The 23,344-nt window shown below is 36.3% G+C and overlaps 1 protein-coding gene across 3 annotated transcripts in view; it reads left to right on the forward strand.

Moving 5' to 3' along the window:
• LOC150110341 (KICSTOR complex protein kaptin-like) overlaps nucleotides 1-23,344 on the forward strand; it is a 252,785-nt gene that overhangs the window by 123,516 nt on the left and 105,925 nt on the right. For all 3 annotated transcript variants that reach the window (XM_090393083.1, XM_090393074.1, XM_090393065.1), the window contains one exon: nucleotides 10,184-10,238. In XM_090393083.1, coding sequence (XP_090249209.1) covers nucleotides 10,184-10,238 — 55 coding nt within the window. The remainder of the gene's footprint in view (nucleotides 1-10,183; nucleotides 10,239-23,344) is intronic.

Raw genomic sequence — 23,344 nt, forward strand, 5'->3', positions numbered from 1 at the left:
GTACTTTGCAAAGAATAGCATGGGTTTATTTGAAGAGAGGTCATGTTTTAGCAATTTTTCACATATTTTGTAATAAATGTTATAGGTGAGTTGGATAAAGGGAATAGATATGCTAAGCTACTGATAGAATTTACTAAGGTATTTGATGGGATACCACATGGCACACTATTGCATAAACTGGAATGGGATTGGAACATAAACTATTGACATGGATAAGTAGATGACTGACAAGTATTGGAAAGTGGTATGTGGGAAATGTGAATCTTTTAGATTTAAGATGACCATTAGTGTACCTCGGGGATCAGTCCTTGGGGCATTGTTATTCAATCTGTACTTGAATGATAGCGAGTACATTGCAGGAGATGTTCCGTTGTTTGATGATGATGATGCAAAGATAGATAGAGCAATCAGGGATGATACACATCACTTACAAAATGATTTGAGTATGCTGTTGGCAAATTATAATACCTGTCAGTTCAATGTTGGTAAGTATAAAGTTATGCACATGGTGTGAGGAGATTTCCAACTGTATATTGTAATGGTGAATTATGTTTGGGGAGACTGATGAGGTTAGGGTGCTCGGAGATATTGTGGAGAGGAATTTGAAGTTCAAAGATCACATAGCAAAAATTGCAAATACAACTCAGAGGATAATTGCCATTTTGAAAAAGACTTGACAGGTGAGAATAATGGAGTCATTTTGCCTCTTCACAAGGCCCTGATATGACAGCAAACCGGACTACTGTTTATAGATTCGGTCTACTGGGTTCAGAGAGGAGATAAAGAAGTTATGGAAAGAGTGAAAATAAGAGTAACAAAAATGATACAGGATGATATGATACAAGGAGAAAGAGGGGATAATATGATACAAGTCTATAAACTCCTGAATGTTTGTTATAGGATATCAACTGATTACATTTTTGGTATATGGAAGTTAAGTTTGTGTACAATTAAGAAGTTAGTGAGAGCTAGATTTTTCTCTCACAAAACAGTGAGTGAGTGGAACAGTTTGCTTGTTAAATAATTGAGTGCATCTAGTGTGAATGCATTTAAGAGAATGTATGACAGTTGTTATGGCTGATGCATAACTTCCCTCGATGAGTTCTTGACACCATGGAGGTCTCAGAAAATAATAATAATATTTTTATTTTGTTGATGATTTTATATATAACATTTTCTTCTGGGTTAACCTATTAATAGTTGTATTCTTTTACACAGTGAAGTGTGGGTCTATGTGTGAGTGTAAATCAGGAAATCAGAAGGACATCGGGAAAAGGCCTATGGCAGCAGGAGAAGAGGTGTTAAAAATTACTTATGTTGGATAAATACATTTTCCAGTGCAATTCAGTACATAGTCTATATTTAAGTGAGTCAGCATTTAGAATTGAGGAGATACATGAAGATGATTTGATGTAAAATTAGGTGTGAGATAAAGGTATATACAGTCTCCAATCATTCATTATCTGTATGAATCACATTATGAAGGAAAGTGACATTAGACCTTATCAAAAAGATATTCATAAATTAAAGATGCTAAGAAATTATATTCTTGGTTTAATCCTTTATCCAAGTATATGCAAAAGAAAGTTTGCAAGTGAAGTATTTTTAGAACTGCACTACTTGTATATAAAGGCTAATGACTTTACATTATTTGATTTAGTATCCCATAATACAAGGCACACATCTTTCCAGGTGTGTATAATGCTATGTATTATGAGAAGGGCCATGACCTTTATTGTGTGTTTAAGTGCAGGGATACTGCTCAAAAATCTGATTTATCTACAAGATTACTCTAAATCTCACTGAGTGACCCTAAAGGATCACTACTAGACTCATTATTCCTAACCTGAATCATTCCAGGATAGGAAAATCTGCTATTGTCCTACTCAGTGACAGGCAAAAACCTGCTGAGTAGAACTTCTCTACTCTCCAGGAAGTAAGCAAACTCACTGATGAGCTAAGTGTAAGCAAACAAAGTTTGTGCATGAAATATCTTCATGACTGAGCTACTTTATATAGAGGCTAATGACTTCACATCAAATGATTAAACCAAGAATATAATTTCTTCTCATCTTTAATTTATAGTATAACCAAGTGAAAAACTTTTAATATCAATTGGGGGGGGGGTCTGGAAAGTTCTGATAAACACTTAGAACAAAAATGATATCTGGAGGTTGTTGAAGAAGCTTAAGAATGGAGGAAAGAGTGCTGTAAAAGGAATTAGAGATGATAAAGGTGACATGAAAATGGGTGAAAAAGATATCCTTGAAGTATGGAGTAATTACTTTGAAAAAATGCTAAATGAAACAAGCAGTGATGACAGCACAGTGGTAAAAAACACTGACCAGGCATGCAGTCAGGAATACATATCCATACTAGAAGTAGAAAAAGCCATCAAAGTCTAGAAATGTGGAAAGGCAGCAGGAGTAGATGATATTCGACCAGAAATGCTGAAGTATGGTGGTATAAGAGTGGCTGCACTGCATAGATCAGAAAGCCTGAACAGAGGGACGAATTCCCGATGATTGGAGTAGAGCTCTCATAGTACCCATATATAAAAAGGGAAATAAAACTGAATGTGAGAATTACAGAGGTATTTTCCTACTGAGTGTTCCTGGCAAGATCTATGCAAGTATACTTGAGAAACGGTTGAGAAGAATTGTGGAAGAAAAGCTTGGTGAAGAACAAGCTGGATTCAGGCCAAATAGAGGCTGTCAGGATCAGATCTTCACTTTATGACAAATAGTCGAGAAAGCACGGGAATATAACAAAGATCTGTATTTAAGTTTTGTCGATCTGGAAAAGGCATATGACAAGGTGCCAAGAGAGAAGCTATTCAATACGCTTCAGGTATATGGTGTCAATGGGGCATTATATCAAGCAATTTAGTCTTTATTTGAGTTGTAAGTCAGCAGTCAGAATTGAAGGAAGTACAGGAAGATGGTTTAATGTTAAATCTGGTGTGAGACAAGGATGTACATTATCCCCTCTGTTATTCATTATCTATATGGATCACATTATGAAGGAAAGTGGTATTAAACATGATATCAAAATTGGAGATGTTAATGTCAGCTCTTTGCTTTATGCGGATGATGTTATACTTCTAAATAAATCTGCTACAAGTCTGCAAGATTCTCTGACTAAATTGAATAGCTGTTGTAATAGATATGGTATGAAGGTCAGCAATAAAAAGACAAAGACAATGAAAATAGGCAGAATCATTGAAAATGTCAACTGTGTTGTGAATGGAGAACCTGTGGAACAAATAAAACATTTCAGCTATTTAGGCAGATTTTTACTGAAGATGGTAAATTAAATATAGAAATAGACAACAGAATCAGCAAAGCTGGTATGGTGGGAAGTCAATTGAATAAATTCATATGGAATAAGAGAGAAATCAGTCGGAACACTAAATTAGCTGTGTACAAGACAGTGTTCAAACCAGTTTTTACTTATGCATCTGAGAGCTGGGTCAGAAGTAAAACACTTGACCAAAGACTAGAGACCACAGATATGAGAGTCTTGAGAAAGATTATAGGCATGAAGAGATGGCATCAATGGCAATATCATATTAAAAACGAGGATATTAGAAAAGAACTTGACATTGTCAGCATCCAGGAATGCGTTAGCAGAGCTAATCTTAGGTGGTATGGTCACTTAAACAGAATGGGCGAGGAAAGATTAGCAAAACAAGTGTTCTCTGCCAGGTTGGCAGCAAAACGACCCAGAGGAAGACCAAGATATAGGTGGATTGATACGGTACAAAATGCTTTAGACGATAGAAATATAAGATCTGATAATGTTGGAGTCTTGGCAAGTAACAGACTGATTTGGAGGAAAATTGTAGATAGGAAATTAATAATGATGTAATTTTTTTCATGTAGTACTATCATATCCTGTACACCCCTTATGGTACATGGCAGGAATTTGATGATGATGATGACAAAAATGATATTTTTGAAAATACAGTAGCCCCCCCCCCCCTTATCCGTGGTCAACCCCACTCTGAAGATATTAAATCTTCGTCATGCGTCGTTTCGACTTTACAGTGGTAATCCCATAAATAATTTAAAAAATAAATTTAGACTTGAAGCAGCACGACGGAAGAATACACCGTTACGCGGCATTTGTTTGGGAGAGGTGGCGTCGCTTGGGTCCCAGCATACACTCTTTGGGTACCTCGTGCTTTGTTTATATCCGCTCTCTCACTTTTGTGTTTGTGACTTTTTACCCTTCAATATGGCTCCCAAATGTAAGGCAGACTCTTCCGATGGCAGTGTGTCGAAGAAAAGGAAAGCCATTACATTAGAAGTGAAATTAGATATTATTAAAAGAGCAAAAAAGGGAGAAACGCTAACGAACATCGGCCGCGCACTGAACTTAAGTTATACCACAGTCGGGACTATTATCAAGGATAAAGTTTGCATCCTTGAACACATGAAAGGATTAGCGCCCATGAAATCAACTGTGATTACGAAAAAACGTAGTAGGCTCATGATTGAGATGGAAAGGCTTCTTGTTCTTTGGCTGGAAGATAGCCAAGTTCTGTTTCTTGATATATACAGGGTGTTCGGGATAAATTTGACAGTTTCGTAAGGAAAAAGAAAATCTTCTTTGTATCTATTAAATTTAATGAATTGACAAAAAAACATTACAGGCAGAGTTAATTACAATACTATCAACAAGATTTACTCAAAATAACCACCATTAGCATCGATCACAGCTTCAATTCTGCTTCGGAACCTCGAACAAGCTGATGCTACAGTCTCCCTGGGAAGGGCCGCAAAAACTGTTTTAATTTTATCCATTAACTGGGCTTTTGTATTACTGGAAGTGCGATTGGTGTCTTTTTCAACTGCACCCCATACAAAATAATCCATGGGGTTAAGGTCTGGGGAGTTTGGAGGCCAAACATTTGGACTGGTGAAGTCGTAGAAATTTTCAGACAACCATTTTTGACTTTTCCCAGAGGTGTGGCAAGGGGCCGAATCCTGCTGCCATACATACGGCCTACCATTGGCTACCCTTGTTATCCAGGGCTTGACTACAGTTAGCAACTCCACAAACAAAGCCCGAATTCCAATGCCAGGGTTCTTCAACACCTGTTCCTTCAGATTTGCGAGGAATTCTGCTGTACGAACGCAATCAGATCGTCTGCTAGGGATCTTTCTTCTTGCTACATCCTCGTAGTCACCATTGCAAGTATCTAGTTCATGCCTGATTGTTTTTACTGTATTCAGGGAGCATTGGGCAGCAGTCATAATATCCTTATTTTGATGGCGGGCACGAATCATCATGATACAAGTTATTCTCTTCCATGATTCAGGTGGGTTCCAGCTATCCATCCTTTCTGACATCTTGTATATGAATGAAGAAGGGTCCAAACTTTTAAATGAAGAGAAGTGTGTGTTAATACATGTAACTTACGGAAAAATATAATTAATTATAAATATGTCAAATTTATCCCGAACACCCTGTATATGTATGACTTTAGGGTGTTTTAGGTTAGGTAAGTAACTTAGGCTATAGTAATTCTGATTTGCATCGAAAATCGCCTTACATCGGTCTATAGGAATGGATCTCCGATGTAACTTGAGGACCACCTGTACTTATCTAATTTCTCCATACAATAATAATAAGATTAGAATAATATATAAGTATTGCTAATCTTAGATGTTGTGGTCACTTGTACAAAATGAGAGTAAAGGTTAGGAAAACAGGTACTTAATAGCTCCAAAACAAGCAACAGATAAATTTGAAGAAAATTTGTTGATATGAAGCTAGTAATATTGTAGACTTGAAGGTACATATCATTAATTTGATGATTATTATTGATAATGTCTACCATAGAGAGCCTTACAGTAAATTGCTATCTTATGGTCCGCCCTCTACTCTTTGTAATTAAAGTGCTAGTTTCCTCTTTTTGTCATTCACTTCATGTAATGATGGATAGTGTTATCTTCAAATTTCTCTACTAATGCATTCGAGAATCATTCACTTTCAAACCCTGTCCATAGGATTTGAGTCAAATTAATTATGAAATTAAACAACAGAATAAGCAAAGATTATGTAATGGAAAAAGCAAAATTAGTCAAAACACGAAGAGCTTGCAGTATACAAGACATTGTTCAGACCAATTTTAGTTTATGCAGGGCCAGCACTAGGCTGGATGTCACCCACATGAAAAGCTGAAATGGGTGCCCCCAAACAAATGGCAATTTATTTATTTATTTTTATTTTTGTCATTATCATCTGGAAAGAATTTACAAGAAATTAAATTACACATTTGGTCTTGAAAACATTTTATTAATTAATATTTAAATTTTCTAGTTTTGATATTAACAAAATTATCTATAATAATATTCTTGATGTCTATATATATCATTTTCAATAGCTATTAGTGCTAGACTTTCAAGCCTTGTTTGTAACATACTTGTTCTTAAATAAGTCTTAATTTAAGTTTCGAAAATGAACGCTCACCGCTTGCTATACTAACAGGTATAGTTAATAATATTCTTAAAACAATTGCAAAATTCGGAAAAGATAAGTTATTTGACACAATATATTTAAGAATATCGAGAGGATTTTCAATTTTTGAAGTATCATTTCAAAAAATATCTGTATAAGATTGTATCTCGTCAAAGAGTTCCATGGCATTTATATCTTTATTGTTACCATCTTTCAAAAGAATTTCTAGGTCGTCACAGTTTTTTCTTAACTCTTCATTATTAATTTGGAAAAGTCTATGCAAAAAACTTAAATTGTCAATGTAAGTTTTAAGTTGTTCAAAACGTTCGTTTAACGAAGTCCATACAGTATCCAAAAGTGTATAAAATACGCTGACTTTAAATTTATCTTCTGGTGTTTGTGGCTGTTTATCAGGATGTTCGTATTGAAACTAACATTTTTTCTTCCGTTGTCGAACTTCTAATACAGATTTAAACTCTGTTTCTCCATCCACATCTTCACTTAGTTGTTTTGCTATTTCAAGAACTTTTTTATAATTTGTACCTGATTGATATTCTGATATGAATTTTTTTAAATTTCCAATGGATCTTAAGTAATATATTCATATTTTTATCCTGAAGAGCTTTACTAACTGGATTTATTCTGTTAAGCAAATTATTAAAGAGCAGATGAATTTATAGTCTTTGATTTTAAGACATAAAACTTTTGCTTCATTTTGAATTTCTTTATTGAAGTTGTCATTATTTAAAAATTCAAAAAGCGCGTCATAAATTTCTCCTAATTGATAATGTAGAGGGCGAATTGCTTTAATTTTGCTTTCCCAACGAGTTTCCAAAGGCTGTTTTAATGTTATATTTGATATAAATTTCAAAAGAATTGTCCAACGCTTTGGAGATGATGAAAAACAATTATATATTTCTCGTACAGTTGCAAAAAAAATAATTGTATCTGCATTTACTTTTGCTGTATTGTTGATCATTAAATCGAGAGTGTGCACAGCACATAGAAAGCCCGAGGATTTTTAGTTAAAAGTAAATTTTAAAGCCCATTTTTCTTTCCCTTCATATTTGCTCCATTATCATAACTCTACTCTCGCATGTCCTCAATAGGAATGTTCCATTTAGTCAGTTGTGCAGTTATTGTCTCGAATAAACTGCGGCCTGTAGAATCATCAACACTTACAAAACCTAAAAAGTTTTCATTGATTTTGACTATTTCATTAATACAGGAAACAAAGCATATAATAATAGTCATCTGTTCTGTTTTACTAGCATCAGGTGTGCAGTGCAAAATTATCGAATAATATTTGGATTCTCGAATTGATAATAAGATTTTATTCCTTATTGCTTTACCCAACATTTCTGTTATTTCATTTTGACTATCCTTACTCAAATAGTGTTTGCTGTTGTTTTTTCGAAGGACTCTTTCAATATGATTTTCCATAACAGGATCAAATTTAGCAAATAATTCCACTAATTTTAAAAAGTTTCCATTATGTTTGTTATATAATTTATCTGATGATCCTTGAAATGCTAAATTTTGACCACCAAGGAATTTTATTATTTCTGTTAACCTTATTAAAACATTTATCCCATGTTGCTTCTCCATATCATACATAACTTGCTCCTGACAGTCGATAGTACTTTTGTTTTTTAAATTTTTATTTAATTCTTTCCATTTTAAGAAGTTTTTCATATGAATTGAAATTGTTTCATGTCTATGTAAAGTTTTAGATAAATTTCCCCAATTATTGTACCCTTCTACGAGACTGCTAAATTCAATAGATGAAAAAAGCTTACAACAAAAGCAGAAAACAGAATCTAAAGATTCAGAATAAATTAGCCATGTTCTCGAAACGATCTCTCCATTTTCCATTCTTCTGTTATAATAAACATCACTAAATTTATGTCCATTGATATCTCTTGGATATTTTATATTTTTCTTTTGAGTAGGTCCCATTTGAGTTAAAACTACTCATAATTTATCATTAATTTTTGGCCATTTGCCTATATCTTCTAAATTTTCAGAAATTAATGACTTTTCTCTCTTGTCAGTTACTTGTTCCAAGTGTTTCTCATTTAATTCCTGCATTTGACTTTCTTCTTCACCAGTTACATCATTATAAGAGCTTGTTGATGACCTGGGTTTATCAACAAGCTCTTATAACGATTTCTGGTTTGTTTTACTGGTCTGTATCATCAGAAGAAATTTACATTTTTTTAAGAAAAGTATTAAGAGCTCCGGCTTGTTTTTGAGCCAGTGCTTCTTTTACAGCTTTTCGTTTTCGATTTTTTGCACTGGATAACTTTTTCTTCATATCCATTTTTTTAATTTATTTTTGAAAATAAACTGAAATTTAAGAAATTAGATTTAAAATTTTTATAGTAATAAATAATATAATAATTTTTTGGGTTACAAAACTTTTGAAAAAAAAAAGAATAATAACAGTCAGTTCTATATTTGAAGTTATTAGAAGAAAAATAAAAATAAAACCTTTATAAAAATTCCATAATTACAACAGGTAATTGATGATATAATTAATAATAATACTTACCAAGAGGAACTGTTTACAAGTACAAATATGCAGATTTTAAACGCCAAATGTAAGAACACTCCGAATAATTTGTCTTTATTTCACCACTATCTTACAAATACTGTATGATTAATGAGAGTAAGTGAATCATACTCTGAGCCACGGGGATGAAACGGACCGTTATAGTTGTCAATCTTAAAATCCTATTCTGCTGACAAGGTCCGAGTAGGACTTCCAGCACCCTCCAGCGGCGAAATTGTTTTTCATTTCAAAATAGAAACCATCCCCATTAAATTATAGTTGTCAATATAGGGTCATTATAGTTGTCAATCTTAAAATCCTATATCACATTACACATGGTTAGAATTGTTAGAATTACTTACATTGGCAACATGACGATTTCACAGAGTTCTGCACTCTCTGCACCGGTTGAACTGGGCCAAATGACTACTAGCGCTTTAGTGGAATGAGACTCTAAGGTCCCGTAGAAAATACATACAATACAAACTTTAAAGAAAGAATGAAACTTCATACTAACACTTCGAAATGGTGCCCACCTTGTAGTGGTGCCTGCCTGCAATGCATGCAGGCCCGCTTCCACTGGCCCTGAGTTTATGGATCTGAGAAGTGTACTAGAAATAAAACAGTTGATCAAAAACTAGAGACAACCACAGAAAATCTTCAAGAAAAACCTTCAAGAAAAATTACAGGAATGAACATATTGCATGAATGGTTATAATTTATTAAAAATGAAAATAATAGATTTTTGATTAGAATTTTGGAGGAAACTGTTGATAGGAAGTTAATAGTAAACTTTTTGTATATAGTTCTATCATAGTATCCTGTACATATCTAAGGATACATAACAGAAATTTGAAAGTGATGATTATTGATGTTTTGTTAACTACCTTGAAAGGAAATTGTAGTAATTTAGTTTTGGACATATTGCAGCAATTTATTGAAGTTTTCTTCATTTGCATTTTATATCACATGAAATGCAGTGATTGAAATTTTCTTAAAAAACACATTAACAGAACTAAATATGACTGTTGTTCATATATGATGAATTTTTAGATTGAACATTAAATATTAAAGTTCAGCTTGAAATAAATAAAATATTTTTTTACAATCAGTTTGCTGAAGATTATTTTAATGAGTAAAAACTAAAATCTTGTTTTGCAGAGGGATGTTTGAGTTTAGGCCTGGATTTCATTCCCTATCAGTTAACACATACAGAGTAAGTCATATACTGTCTGTTTATTTTGCTTAAATATCAGTACAATACAATCTTACAATTTCTGTAGATTACATTTTCAAAAACCCAATGATATCCATATTTGTGATACAAAATATAGAAATGTTTGCAAAAACAGAAGTCAAGTCCTGCAACATTGGCAAGATTAGAGTAAAGTACAGATTTTTTTTTAAAACTTTAAATAAACTGAGGGGGGGGGAGTTAGCAGAGTGATTGTTTGATGATGAAGAGGGTAGAAAAAGACTCAGAGGAAAACCAAGCTCTAAGCAGATTGATGGAGTTAGCCATGCCTTATGAAATGTAAGATCTAACAGTTTTCGAGTCGTGTTAAATAAGATTTTAACTTCCAAAAGAAAATTGTTGATACGAAGCTGGTAATCATAATAAACTATCATGTAGTACCGGTATCTATACATTATTGAAGGATATATATATATATGGTAGAAATTAACCAGCACCAACAAACACCCACTAATAAAAATAATGTCAGAAAAGCAACTACTTTTAAATTGCAGTCAATTTCTTATATTTCTCAATAATTGGCTCACTTTTTTTACATACAGAATATTTTAATGGGATATTTCATTATTATTTTTATATCAATTCCACACTTAAAAGGTTTTAAATGTTAAAAGATTTTTCACTTGGTTAAACTATAAATTAAAAATGAGAAGAAATTATATTCTTGGTTTAATCCAAGTATATGCATGCAATGAGCTCATGTATATAGAGACTAATGACTTCACATGATTTCATGCACAAACTTTGCTTACACTTGGATAATGGATTAAACCAAGAATATAATTTCTTGGCATCTTTAATTTATAGTGTAAACAAGTGAAAAAACTTTTAATATCTATCTCTAGTCCAGAGTAATTTAATAATAAGGTAATACACCTTTTTAGTACTTTGTATATAGGAAAATTAGGACTTCTGCATTACTTCTATCTTGGTATTTTTTCTGGGTCTGGTTCCCACTGATGACATTCATTAATGCTCATCATTGGGTGTTTTATTTCCTATTTGGTGGAAGGCCTTTGCCTGTGACTGAGTTGAGCCACTGCTGAGTTTCTTGTCCTGGAGTCATTCAGGTCAGGAGTGACGAGTTTAGTAGGTATCCTTTATGGTCACTCAGTGAGATTTAGAGTGATTTTTGTAAGATTGCTCAGAATTTTTTGAAGAGGTATCCTTGCACTTAAATGTACCTCAATAAAAGTTGAAGCCAATCTGGGTAGTGGCTCTTTACGTAATACACAGCATTAAACACACTCCAAAGGATGTGGAGTGTGTTTAATGCCCAAAGGATGTGCTTTGCATCCTGGGGTACTAAGGCAAGTGATGTGAAGTCATTAGCCTTCATATACAAGTGGTCCAGTTGTGAAGAAACTTCACATGCAAACTTTGTTTGCTTATACTTGGATAAAGGATTAAACCAAGGATATAATTTCTTGGAATCTTTAATTTCAGTTTGAAAGATTTTAGAATCTGCGGAAAATTAATGTTCTTTGTGTATATACAAGGTGATAAGAATTAAAGTAACCCTGTTTAAGGCCTTTTGGAGCACCACCCAGTAATCCAAAGATGAAACTTTGCAGGAATGCATCATCTGGAAAGAATATCTGAGGAAGAAAAAAGTGGTTCCAAAATTCACCACCAGAGGTGCTGTGCTGGTCAATATGCTGCTCTTCATGGTATTCCACAAATCACATCCTTCACAGCGTGCCTAGTAGCAGAATGCAGCTGGTTAGGACTGATATTGCACAGATGCTGTGTTATGCTGTCTTTCACTGCTGCAAGTTATTATTATTATTATTATTAAACAAGACCTCATGGAGTCAAAGACTCATCTAGGAGGTCCTTTTATCTCACACACATCTCATCATACCGGGTCTTAAACACATTCAAACTCCTTGCAGACACCACACTCTCAGGCAAGGCATTCCAATCATTCACAACTCTGCACGAAAAAAACCTGCCTCTCACTCCCCTACTCACACCCTCTTTATACAGTTTCCAGGGATGACCTCTGGTTCTCCCCTGATCTCCCACTATTCGCTGTAGAACTTCTCCACCATTGATCCTATAGCAACCCCTTACCAACTTGTAGGTCTCTATCATATCTCCCCTCTTCCTTCTCTCCACTAGTCTCTGCAAATTACATCTTTTCAATCTTTCCTCATACTCGACATTCCAGAGGTCAGAAACTACCTTAGTCAGTCGCCTTTGGACCCTTTCCAACATCTCTTCATCCTTCTGAAAACCAGGTGACCAAATCTGGGCACAATAGTCCATGTGTGGCCTAATCAAAGCCTTATACAATGGAACAAGAATCTCCCTACTTCTACACGTCAGTGTCCTCCTCATCATTCCCAGAAGTCTTTGTGTTGTCTTCACAATTTTGGCGATGTGACCCCTAAATTTTAGATCCTTATCCACTATCACTCCCAGATCTCTTATTTCCTCTACTTCCAACAATATATTCTTACCAAGCATAAATTCTGCATCCCATCTTTGTTTTCCAAATTTTAAAACCTTACATTTTGCAACATTGAACTCACATCCCCATTTGCTTGCCCAATCACTCAATTGATTCAAGTCTTCTTGCAAGGCCACAACATCTTCACTACTCTTTATGGTTCGTCCCAACTTTGCATCATCTGCAAACAACTGAATATCTCCATCCAACTCTTCGCCAATATCATTAATATACAAGTTAAATAGTAATGGCCCTAAAACAGATCCCTGAGGCACTCCACTAGTGACTTTCCTTTTCCTGGATATTGCACCCCCATACACAACTTGTTGATACCTATCAGATAGCCAGTCTCCAATCCAATGCACTAATCTAATATCCAACCCCATCTGCTCTAGTTTGACTGTCAACTTATCATGAGGCACTCTATCAAAAGCTTTTGCGAAATCCAAGTATATTACTGTGTATCCTTCTCCTCTGTCCAAGGAAGCAGTCACTTTATTGTAATAAGTAAGTAGATTACTAAAACACGACCTCCCTTTAGCAAATCCATGCTGTCCATCAAAGATTATACCATTGTTGTCAACCCAACTCTGGATTCTAGTTCTCACAAGCTTCTCCAACAACTTAACCCCAACACCCGACACACAGATAGGCCTATAGTTTGATGCTTGAGTTCGATCACCTCCTTTATGAAGTGGCACAATCTTGCCCTCCTTCCACTCTTTAGGGACTTGACCAAGTGCAAGACTTGTATTAAAAAAATATGTCAAGGCAGGTGTCAACTCTCTGGCACATTCCTTCAGAATACGCGGTGATATATTATCAAGTCCCACAGTCTTATTTACATCTAGTTTACTCAACTCCCCAAACACCTCTTGCTCACTTACAGTCAGTCTCTCCTCCCCATCATCAACTGCTCTTAATCTCTCCATGAAGTCACATTCACAAGATTGAAAGATCTTTATGAACTGCTCATTAAGTATCTCCACCACACATTCTGCAACAGCTGTCTTTATACCATTTCCTCCAATCAATGTCATCCTTCCATAATCATTCTTTCTTTTGCTGGCTACATATCGAAAGAACTCCCTAGGATTCTTTTTAGCTTCATTAGCTAACTGCTGTTCATACCTCTCTTTAGCTACTCTCACCAACCAAGTCACTCTCCTTGCCTGGTCTTTGTAGAACTCATGAAATTGGTTACTTCCACTTCTCTTATGCTGCCTCCACAATGCCCTTTTTCTCTGTATTGCATGCTTAATCTCTTTATTCATCCATCTCACACCTAACTTATTTAACCTTCTCACCCATGGTATACATTTAGACATTGCATCCACTAAATATTTTTTGAAAATCCCCCAAGCTGCATTGATCTCTTTTCCAGCTAATTTCCAGCTTGCAGGTGTAGCATTCCATGCTACACCTGCAAGCTGTCTCCTGAGCTCTTCATAATCACCCCCCTTGTAGTTCCACATATACCCTTTTTTCATAGGGGTCCTTGCACTGCTGGCAACCACCCAAGTAATCACCTCATGGTCACTTTCACCAATTGGTGGATGATTTGATACCTCATTGATAATTACATCCTCCGATGAGATGACCAAATCCAAGACCCTTAATCCTCTTGTGCCCTCTGTTACATACTGTCTGAGGTAGTTATCCCTCAAAAACTCAAGAAACTCATTTTCTTTACTTCCAGTTGCTATCTCTTCATTCCAGTCTATATTGCCATAATTAAAATCACCCATAATGATCACCCTTTTCTTATTTGCTTGGCTTATTTGACTATACATTTCACTATCACCACCATCCACATTACCAGGTCTATAACAACATCCCACCAAGTATTTGATTCTATTCACCTCTATCTCACACCATACTGCCTCAAAACCACTGGCCCCATTTCCCCCTTGCATCTCTACCTTGTATGGACATAACTCTTTCTCTATCATCAATAGCACTCCCCCTCCCTTTTTACCCCTTCTATCCTCACGAAACACATCATACCTTTCCATCTCTATTCCTGTCAGGATGTCATCCTCATCTAACCATGTCTCACTTATTCCGACAATCTCTGGGTGCACAGACGCAATTAGTGCAACCATTTCATCCGCCTTGTTTCTTATACTTCTAGCATTGGTATACAAACACAACAACTCATTTCTCGATCTACAGCTAGTTCCACTGATACCACTCACTCGATGTGATCTCTCCATGCTGGACTGGGGCCATTTCCCTTTCTGCTTCTTCATTTTAGAACCCGTTGCAATTCCATCTGTTTCCTTTTGATCCCTGATCATCCCATTACTTTCCTGCCTACACATTCTCTCACCTCCTCTTGGAGCATCCACCTTTCTCATGCTGTGTATCCCTGTCCACCCTGAGCCTCCCCGTTTCCCTGCTCCTCTTGCACACCCATTCTCTCATTATCTATACTCATACCACTCACTTCCACATTCATTTCCACTCCTTCAATCTCTCCTGTCTTACTCTCCTGCTCTTCCACATCACTCCCCTCTTGATCTGATTCATTCTCTCTATTCACTTCTCTACCTTCCAGCAGCAGTCTCTCCAAGCGACTCACACCATAACCACTCAAATGCAGTCCATCGCTCCCATACAGCTCACTTCGTCCCTCAAACTCATTCCACACATTAACAAACTGTACTCCCATCTCCTCACACATTTCAGCCAGAATATCATTCATAATCCTTGCTCTCCGCCTCATTTCACCACAATCATACCTAGGCAACACACTGACCACCCTTCCTGTCACACTATTCTCCTTTATCTTTCCAAGCAGTCTCCTGACATTCATTTTGACATTCTCTTTGTTCTCTCTCAAATCATTTGTTCCAATTAATACAATTAACTCTTTTGCTCGTTCCCGCCTCATGTTCAATGCCTCAATCACTCTACTCATTTTACCGCCTGGAAAACATACCTTGTGCATTTTATCCTCTAGCACACCTTTAATAATGGAGTTGCCATACAACGCCACTCGCTCATCTTTTGTTAACTCTTTCATGCCATCATGATTTATTTTAATAGTTTTGACCTGCATTCTCTTAATTTCATTCCGCATCCATTTCATTTCTTGCTTCATCCAATCCAATTCACCTTCTGAACCTCGCGACACATTCACTCTATCATTAAATCTTTCTAACTTTCTAACTCTCAACCCTCTCTTCTCACTTTCCCTCTCATTCATCCTTCTTTGTTTCCGTACTTTCGGTCCAACATACGTCCAACTTTCACTGTCATTCTTCTCACTTTCACTCTCACATATCTTTCTTTGTTTCCGTACTTTCGGACTAACATGCGTCCAACTTTCGCTATCATTCTTCTCACTTTTACTGTCATTCATCTTTCTTTGGTTCAGTACTTTCATTCCAACATGCATCCAACTTTCGCCATCAGTCATTCTTTTTTCGCTATCATTCATTCTTTCGATTTTTTTTACTTGCGGTTTCTGCACCACGCCATTTCTACTTTCATTCGTTCTCTCAATTTCGTTTCTTTCCGCCTCACTTTCGTCCCTTTTAACATCCGTTACGGTTGTCAAATCGCTCTTTTTCTTTTTTCCTGATTTTTTAACATTTTTTCGCCTGTCTTTCTCGCCATTCTCTTTCAAACGTGCACTCACGACACAATCGGTACTAGCACTTTCTGTCATCAACTTCATATTCGCATTCATCAATTCCTCGTTCAGGTCACATTTCGCACACACCCTTCTTCCATCCGCACTAAACATCCACAAATCATTTATGTAATCGAAGGAATACATATAACAGACCTCACACTTAACGAACCTACTGAAATCCAAATTAAAATCATGGAATGACAATGCAGCCGCCATTTTTTTTTTCTCTGCAGGTTACTAGGTCTAATATTAACGTTTTCGTATTTAGTTTAAGCAAGAAAAAAAACCCCACACTAATAATATTGGTAGCGTACAACGTTTACAGCCGCTCTTACTTAAACAATTACGCATATATACTTAATTATTCCTAGTAAAACTTATCTGAATCAGGAGCTCTTCAAAGCACGTTCGTAGCGCTTGACCCACTAGCGCCCTCCTATCAGAATTATCAGAATGATCCTAATAATTCCTGTCTCTGAGAATTTCCCAGAGCCAAAAGTCACAAGGGGTCATATCAGGTAAACGAGGCAACCATGAAATGGAAAACACATGGCTGATCTCTCTGGCTTCCATGAAATAAGTTCCTGTATGGGTTGACTGATGTGTAAAGAGGTCCCTTCTCTTGTGAGCTTATGGCTGTGACATAACAAAATCGTTTATCATATCATGTTATTACCTATTGGCAGTAACTGAGCAGCTCACAGGACCCAACTGACCAATGTCCTCAAAGAGGAATGGTCCAATGATAAATGAAACTGTAAACTCACACTAGACAGTAACTTTGGGTAAATGCAAAGGAATTTGTTGGTTTACAAGCAGGTTTTGCATAGTTCATACCCGGCAATTGTGGGTATTGATAGCTCTTTTAAGATGAAAGTGAGCCTTATCTCCACACAAATTCATCCAAGGTCATGCAGCATTTAATTCTACTCAAGCAAGGTATGTTAAAGCAAATGTCAGGTGACCTTCAAAGTTCTGCTGGTGCAACTCCTCTGTCAGGGTTATGTTGAATGGATAGAAATGCAGAATCTTCTGTAGAATTTTCTAGACAGCTGTGTAAGACACATCCATGTGTCTTGATACAGCACATATACTGCTGGAACCAATAGTATTATTCATGGCCTGCTCCACAATGGCAATAGCAACTTCATTCACTTATGAACTGATTGGTTTGCAACCTCTGCTAGGTCTAACCCCGATGATTCTGTTTCTTCAAAAAGACTAATCATTCTATGCAGAGAGCACATGGAGATAATGGACCTTGTTGATATACTCCATGAAATTTGTGGAGTTTATCAACAGCTTTACTGTTGTTTCGGTAGTATAGCTTTACAATTGTTTGGGTAGTATAGCTTTACAATTGTTTGGGTAGTACAGCTTCATATGCAAAGCATGTTGGGATGCCATCACTGTGGATGGTATTAACAACCAGAATGAAGGGAAAAAATCTGTGTCCATCATTTTAAACCCTCCTGGCACCTGCTGACATGAGTGCATATCATTCATGATATATGCAGATTCCATGCATTTGGTGTTTACAACACCCCTGCTGGTAAATTTTGGAACTGGTTTTTTTTTTTCCCCTCTCAGATATTGCTTCTTCATGATTTTCCTGAAAAGTTTTGCAGCATTTGGATCACTGGATGGTGCATACATATATATATATATATATATATATATATATATATATATATATATATATATGATGACTACTACTATTAACTCGGGGTTGGGATATGTTCATTTTTAATATTAACTGACTTAAAACCCGAGAATTATAACAAAATGAGATTTATTTGAAAACGCAACACACACACACATGTATCCCTCGCTTAACGCGGATTTGATTATCGTGGCGAACTTAATTGCGGCAAGAGTTTTGATTAATGTGCCTTTAAATTTACCATGCAAAATCATGCTCACGCCACGAGGCTGCTAGCCTCGTGGTCATCCAAATTCTCTTAATGATCTGTGTGAGAATGTGAAAGTTTTATTTTTCCCACCAAATACAACATCATTGTTACAACCTATGGACATGGGAGTCATTGCAACTTTCAAAGCCTATTTTCTTAAAAAGACATTCTCAAAGGCAGTAGAAACAGCAATGGGAGAAAATGTGATTATGCTCCACGAATTTTGGAAAAAATTTAACATTAAACATGCAATTGAGAACATTCATGACTCGTGGGAGCAAATGTCTTCTAGTTGCATGAAAGCTGTTTGGAAAAACCTTCTGCCAGAATGCACTAATGACTTAGGTTGTTTTCAAAATCCTGTGAACAACGTAGTCAAAGAAATTGTTGCAATTGGTGAAGACCTCAGTTTTGATGGTGTTGATGCAGAAGATGTTAAAGAATTATTGGATTCAAATTCAAAAGATTTCAGTGACAACTATCTTCTTGAAATTGAACACCGCACATATGAAGACAACGAACAAATGGAATGTGAAGATGAAGGTCCAAAGGAAATAACAGTCAAAGAACTGGATGGAATATTTTACAGTTTAGAGTCGCTAAAGCCGCAAGTAATGGATATGGATCCAGATGTTAATCGAAGAATGCTTGTTTGCCGAGGTCTGGAGAGTCATTTTGCTTGTTATCGTAGAATTTATGCCGATAAGAAAAAACTAAAACTGTTCAAACGGCTCTCTCTATAACTTCTTTTGATTAAAAAAAATTGCAGTAACTAATGTAGATACAAGTATTTATTAAACATTTACTTTGCATTCATTTTTTATCTTTCCTAAAAGAGTACCATATAAAACAAACTATTAGTACAGTAATCAATCAGGGATGAATTGTACTTTTTACCATTGATTATTAGATTTGATTAACGCAATTTTGATATATGCGGTAACATCGAGGGATTAATTAACCCCGTTAATCGAGGGATACCTGCATATGTATATGTATAAAGAGAGAGAGAGAGGATGCAAGGATAAAGTGAGAAGTATTCTCTGAGCATAGATGTAAGAAATAGGTTCAGTGGGTTAATAGTTGAACTAAATCAATTCAATCTCGTATCATTGTTATTCTAGGTTTAATATGTTAGTATTGGCTTAATAGAAATGGAGGAATGATGGATGTCAGTTTCACTAGCACAGTGCCTATGACAGAGGTGGGCGTTAAGTACTATTGAAAGGCATAAAGCAGGCAGAGACAGACCATCTGCAAGGTATTAGTTGTAGTGTCTTTGTTAAAGAAAGATCATCAGTTAGCTGATCTGCTCTCTTTTGGATAACATAAAGTGTTTTTAGATAGGTTTCTGTGCTCCAACTTAATGCAAGAGGGTTACATTTATATATATATATTGATCCCATACATGAGATGTCAAGGGACTTCGAAGAACATCAGTGCCATGTGTGTGTGTGTGGGGGGGTGCAGATGAGGGCTGAGATAGTAGTTTATTGATTTTTTTTTATTTTTTAAATGGTTTGTAGTTGTTTGGAAATGCTTCATGAGGAAGGCTCTGCCAGAGAACAAAGGTAGACGGAATAAAAGAGGAAGAACCAACGTTGCTTCTGTTCTTCCTTTTTTATTCCGTGCTTGCAGTTGCACAATAATGGGTTAATGGGAAGCTGCAGCTCTTGTATTCACAGATGCAACAGAAATTGGAAGAATGATGGTTGCCATTTCACTGGAACATTGACCAAAGAAATACCTGTAGAATAGGTGCAGTGCTGAAACTGCACCTGTGAGATAGAGATTGAAATGAGTCTGTGAGAGACTCATCTATGAGCCTAATTGCATGCCTCTGTATGCACCCGAAACATGTGAGCAGTATTCTAAAAATGGTATATTTGGGATTTATATATAGTTACAATTAGTTGGGTGTAAAATAACCTCTTGAATGAAAGAGAATGTCAAGTTTCTTGGATGCTGAGGAGGCTATTGATGTGTTTATGCCAGTAAAGACTGAATGAAAATGTTAGTTCAAATAAGATCAGCTCTTGCTTGAACTAACGTTTGAACTAACTTGTCTGGTGATTTGTGTATTACTAAAGTTACTGGAATCTGTTGGTCAAGAAAAGGAAAGACTGTGTTTTGGTGGCATTGAACATGACAAGCTCATCCTCAACTTATTGAAAGATAGTATGTAAATCAATGTTTAAGGAACTTGTTATTGATGATCTTGTAGCATGAGATGTCAGAGTACTCCACAGTTTGTCAAATGAGTAGGATGAGTGGAGAGTATTATCATCTGCAAAGCTGTGGATAGGTTTAGTGGTTATTGTGAGTAAGTCACTTATGTACAGGAGAAAGAGAGTAGGTGATAGAACAGAGCCTTGAGGCACTCCAGCATTGGTAGTAAAACTCGAAGGGAGGCAGACATCTACTATGACTCACAGAGAATGACCAGAGAGAGAGAGAGAGAGAGAGCTGGCTACCTAATTACAGAGGGTGATAGGAAGACTGAAGGATGACAGTTTGTTTAGTAGGCCTTGATGGCACACATGGTCAAAAGCTTTAGGAATGTCAAGGGCAATAGTACAAGTTCCTCTGAACTTTTCCATAGTATGTATCCAATGGCGGATAATGTAAGCAACAAGGTCAGTTGTGGATCTTGAATGGCAGAATCCATACTGGTGGTCATTGATAAATTGGTGGACCTCTAAGTAGTGGAGGAGTTGACTCTTGATGACTTTCTCCATTAATTTTGAGAGGGCAGAGGAGATGGCAGTTGGTTGGCAGTTGGCTTGTATCACCCTGTTTTGGAATAGGATGGATATGAGATTGTTTCCATGCACTGAGATAAGCATTAGATATATATAATAAATTATAGAGATGATGCAGTATGGGTGTAAGCGCTGGAGCACAATGTTTGAGAACATTTGGAGAAATGCCATCATGACTGGAAGACTTTTTAATATCTAAGTTATTTAGAAGTTTTCTGATATATTTTTGTTGAAAAACTGTAGGAGACATACGGTGCTTGGATTCTGGTATTGTAGGAGGTGATTTTCCTTGGTTATCTCTACAGGAGTGTGAGGAAAACTAGTGCTGCCTGGAGGTCAGCTTTATCTTTGGGTGAAGTGACAGTGCCACATCAGGATGAGAGAGAGAGAGAGAGAGAGGTAGAAGTGCAGAAGATGCATCCAGTATGGCCTTAGCAAGGGATCAGAAGGGGGGGAGGGGGAAGTCCAACGACACCTCCTATTGCCCCCCCCCCCCTCCTGGACCCTTGAAGCGTTTGACCAAATTTCTTAAGGTCCGATTTCAAGGTGACTAACGTGGCAACGGCATCCAATTTTCCAATGAAAAGAATCATAGAAAGATATCAACCAATGCTACTGCGTCCGGGGCAGTCGACGCATCTGGGGCTGCAGTCCGGGCTCCTGATGATAAATATGCTACGAGGACTTAACATTTTGCAACTCAATATCAATGGTACTCAGAGAAAAATGGATGAACTTAAATACATGCTTTACAAAAACAATATCCATATTGCTAGTCTACAAGAAACAAAACTGAACAAAAATCTGAATTTCAGCATCAAAGGATACACAGTTCTTAGGAAAGATAGAGAGGAAAGAGCAGGTGGCAGGCTTGCTATCCTTTTGAAGACCCCAGAAATCAAATTCAAAGAAATCACTCTAAATCAATATTTAAATAATAACAGTTTGACAGAAGCTCATGCTGTTGAAATACACCTACCAAACCACTCTATTTCAATCACAAACTTCTACCACCCTGATAATACAAATATTAATACAGACATCATTGAAAAGCTAAGCGAATCTCCAACTGATACAACCATTATACTTGGTGACCTAAATGCAAAAAGCCCAACGTGGGGTCCCCCCCCCCCCCCGATTTAGACCATCAAGGTCAACAATCGGAAGACCTCTTTACAGATATGGAACTCACAACAGTTAACAATGGACAGAGCACCTATCTCTCTAAAACTACAGAAACTGAATCTGCTATTGACATCACAGCTATTAATTATAGCATTGCATCAAGTGCACAATGAAAAATTTTGGGAAATGCCATCAGTGACCACAGACCCATAATAACAACACTAAACTTCAAAATTGATCAAGAACAGCAAATCAAAAGGACATGGAACTTCAGAAAAGCTGACTGGACAAGGTTTACTCAAATCTTGGAGAGCCTCTGTCAAAATGAACCCTATCTTTGGAAACTTTGACAGAAAATTACAAATCCTTACTTCACACATCAGTAAAGCTACCAAAGCAACAATACCAAGAGGCAAATGGAAAAATGCCTGGATACCATACTGGAAAGATCACAATATTGATTCAATGATTACAGAAAGAGACAATATCAACGAACAATTCAGAATTAATAAAACTGATGAATCCAGAAAGAAATTAATGGACATAACACACAAAATAGAGCAGGAAATTCGGAATTGCAAACAAGAGAAATGGGCAGAGCTTTGCAGTAACTTAGACCCAAGAAAAGACAGCCACCACTGGAACATTATCAGAATCCTAGATAACAATATCAAAGAAGAGAATCAACAGAAAACAAACTTCATTATAAATGCTGGGAAACAAGCTATTACAGATCAAGAAATTGCAAACACTTTGGCAAAAACCTATTCAAACAACTTCAAACTTCAGTATAACAGAGAGGACAAGACCCTCAATAAACTCACAAATAAAATACTAAAACAAGCAAGAACATAACCAAACTAATGACATCTTCTCCGAAGAATTTACGCTAAGTGAACTAAATTCATCAATCGAGAAAACTGCACTTAATAAATCTCCTGGTAATGATCTTATCTTTGGTCATATGGTCAAACACCTTAGCAAAAACACCAAAGAACAACTTCTGGACATTCTCAATACCTCTTAGCGAACAGGCAAACTTCCAAAAGAATGGAAGAAATCAGTTATTGTACCCATCCTGAAACCAAAAAAAAATGCTGCAGAATGTCAAAGCTATAGACCTATTGCATTAACTAGCATACTCTGTAAAATTACTGAAAGAATCTACC

Source organism: Typopeltis vanoorti, chromosome 1, assembly GCF_054136105.1.
Source record: "Typopeltis vanoorti isolate ZY-2024b chromosome 1, IOZ_Tvanoo_1.0, whole genome shotgun sequence".
NCBI classification, from domain to species: domain Eukaryota; kingdom Metazoa; phylum Arthropoda; class Arachnida; order Uropygi; family Thelyphonidae; genus Typopeltis; species Typopeltis vanoorti.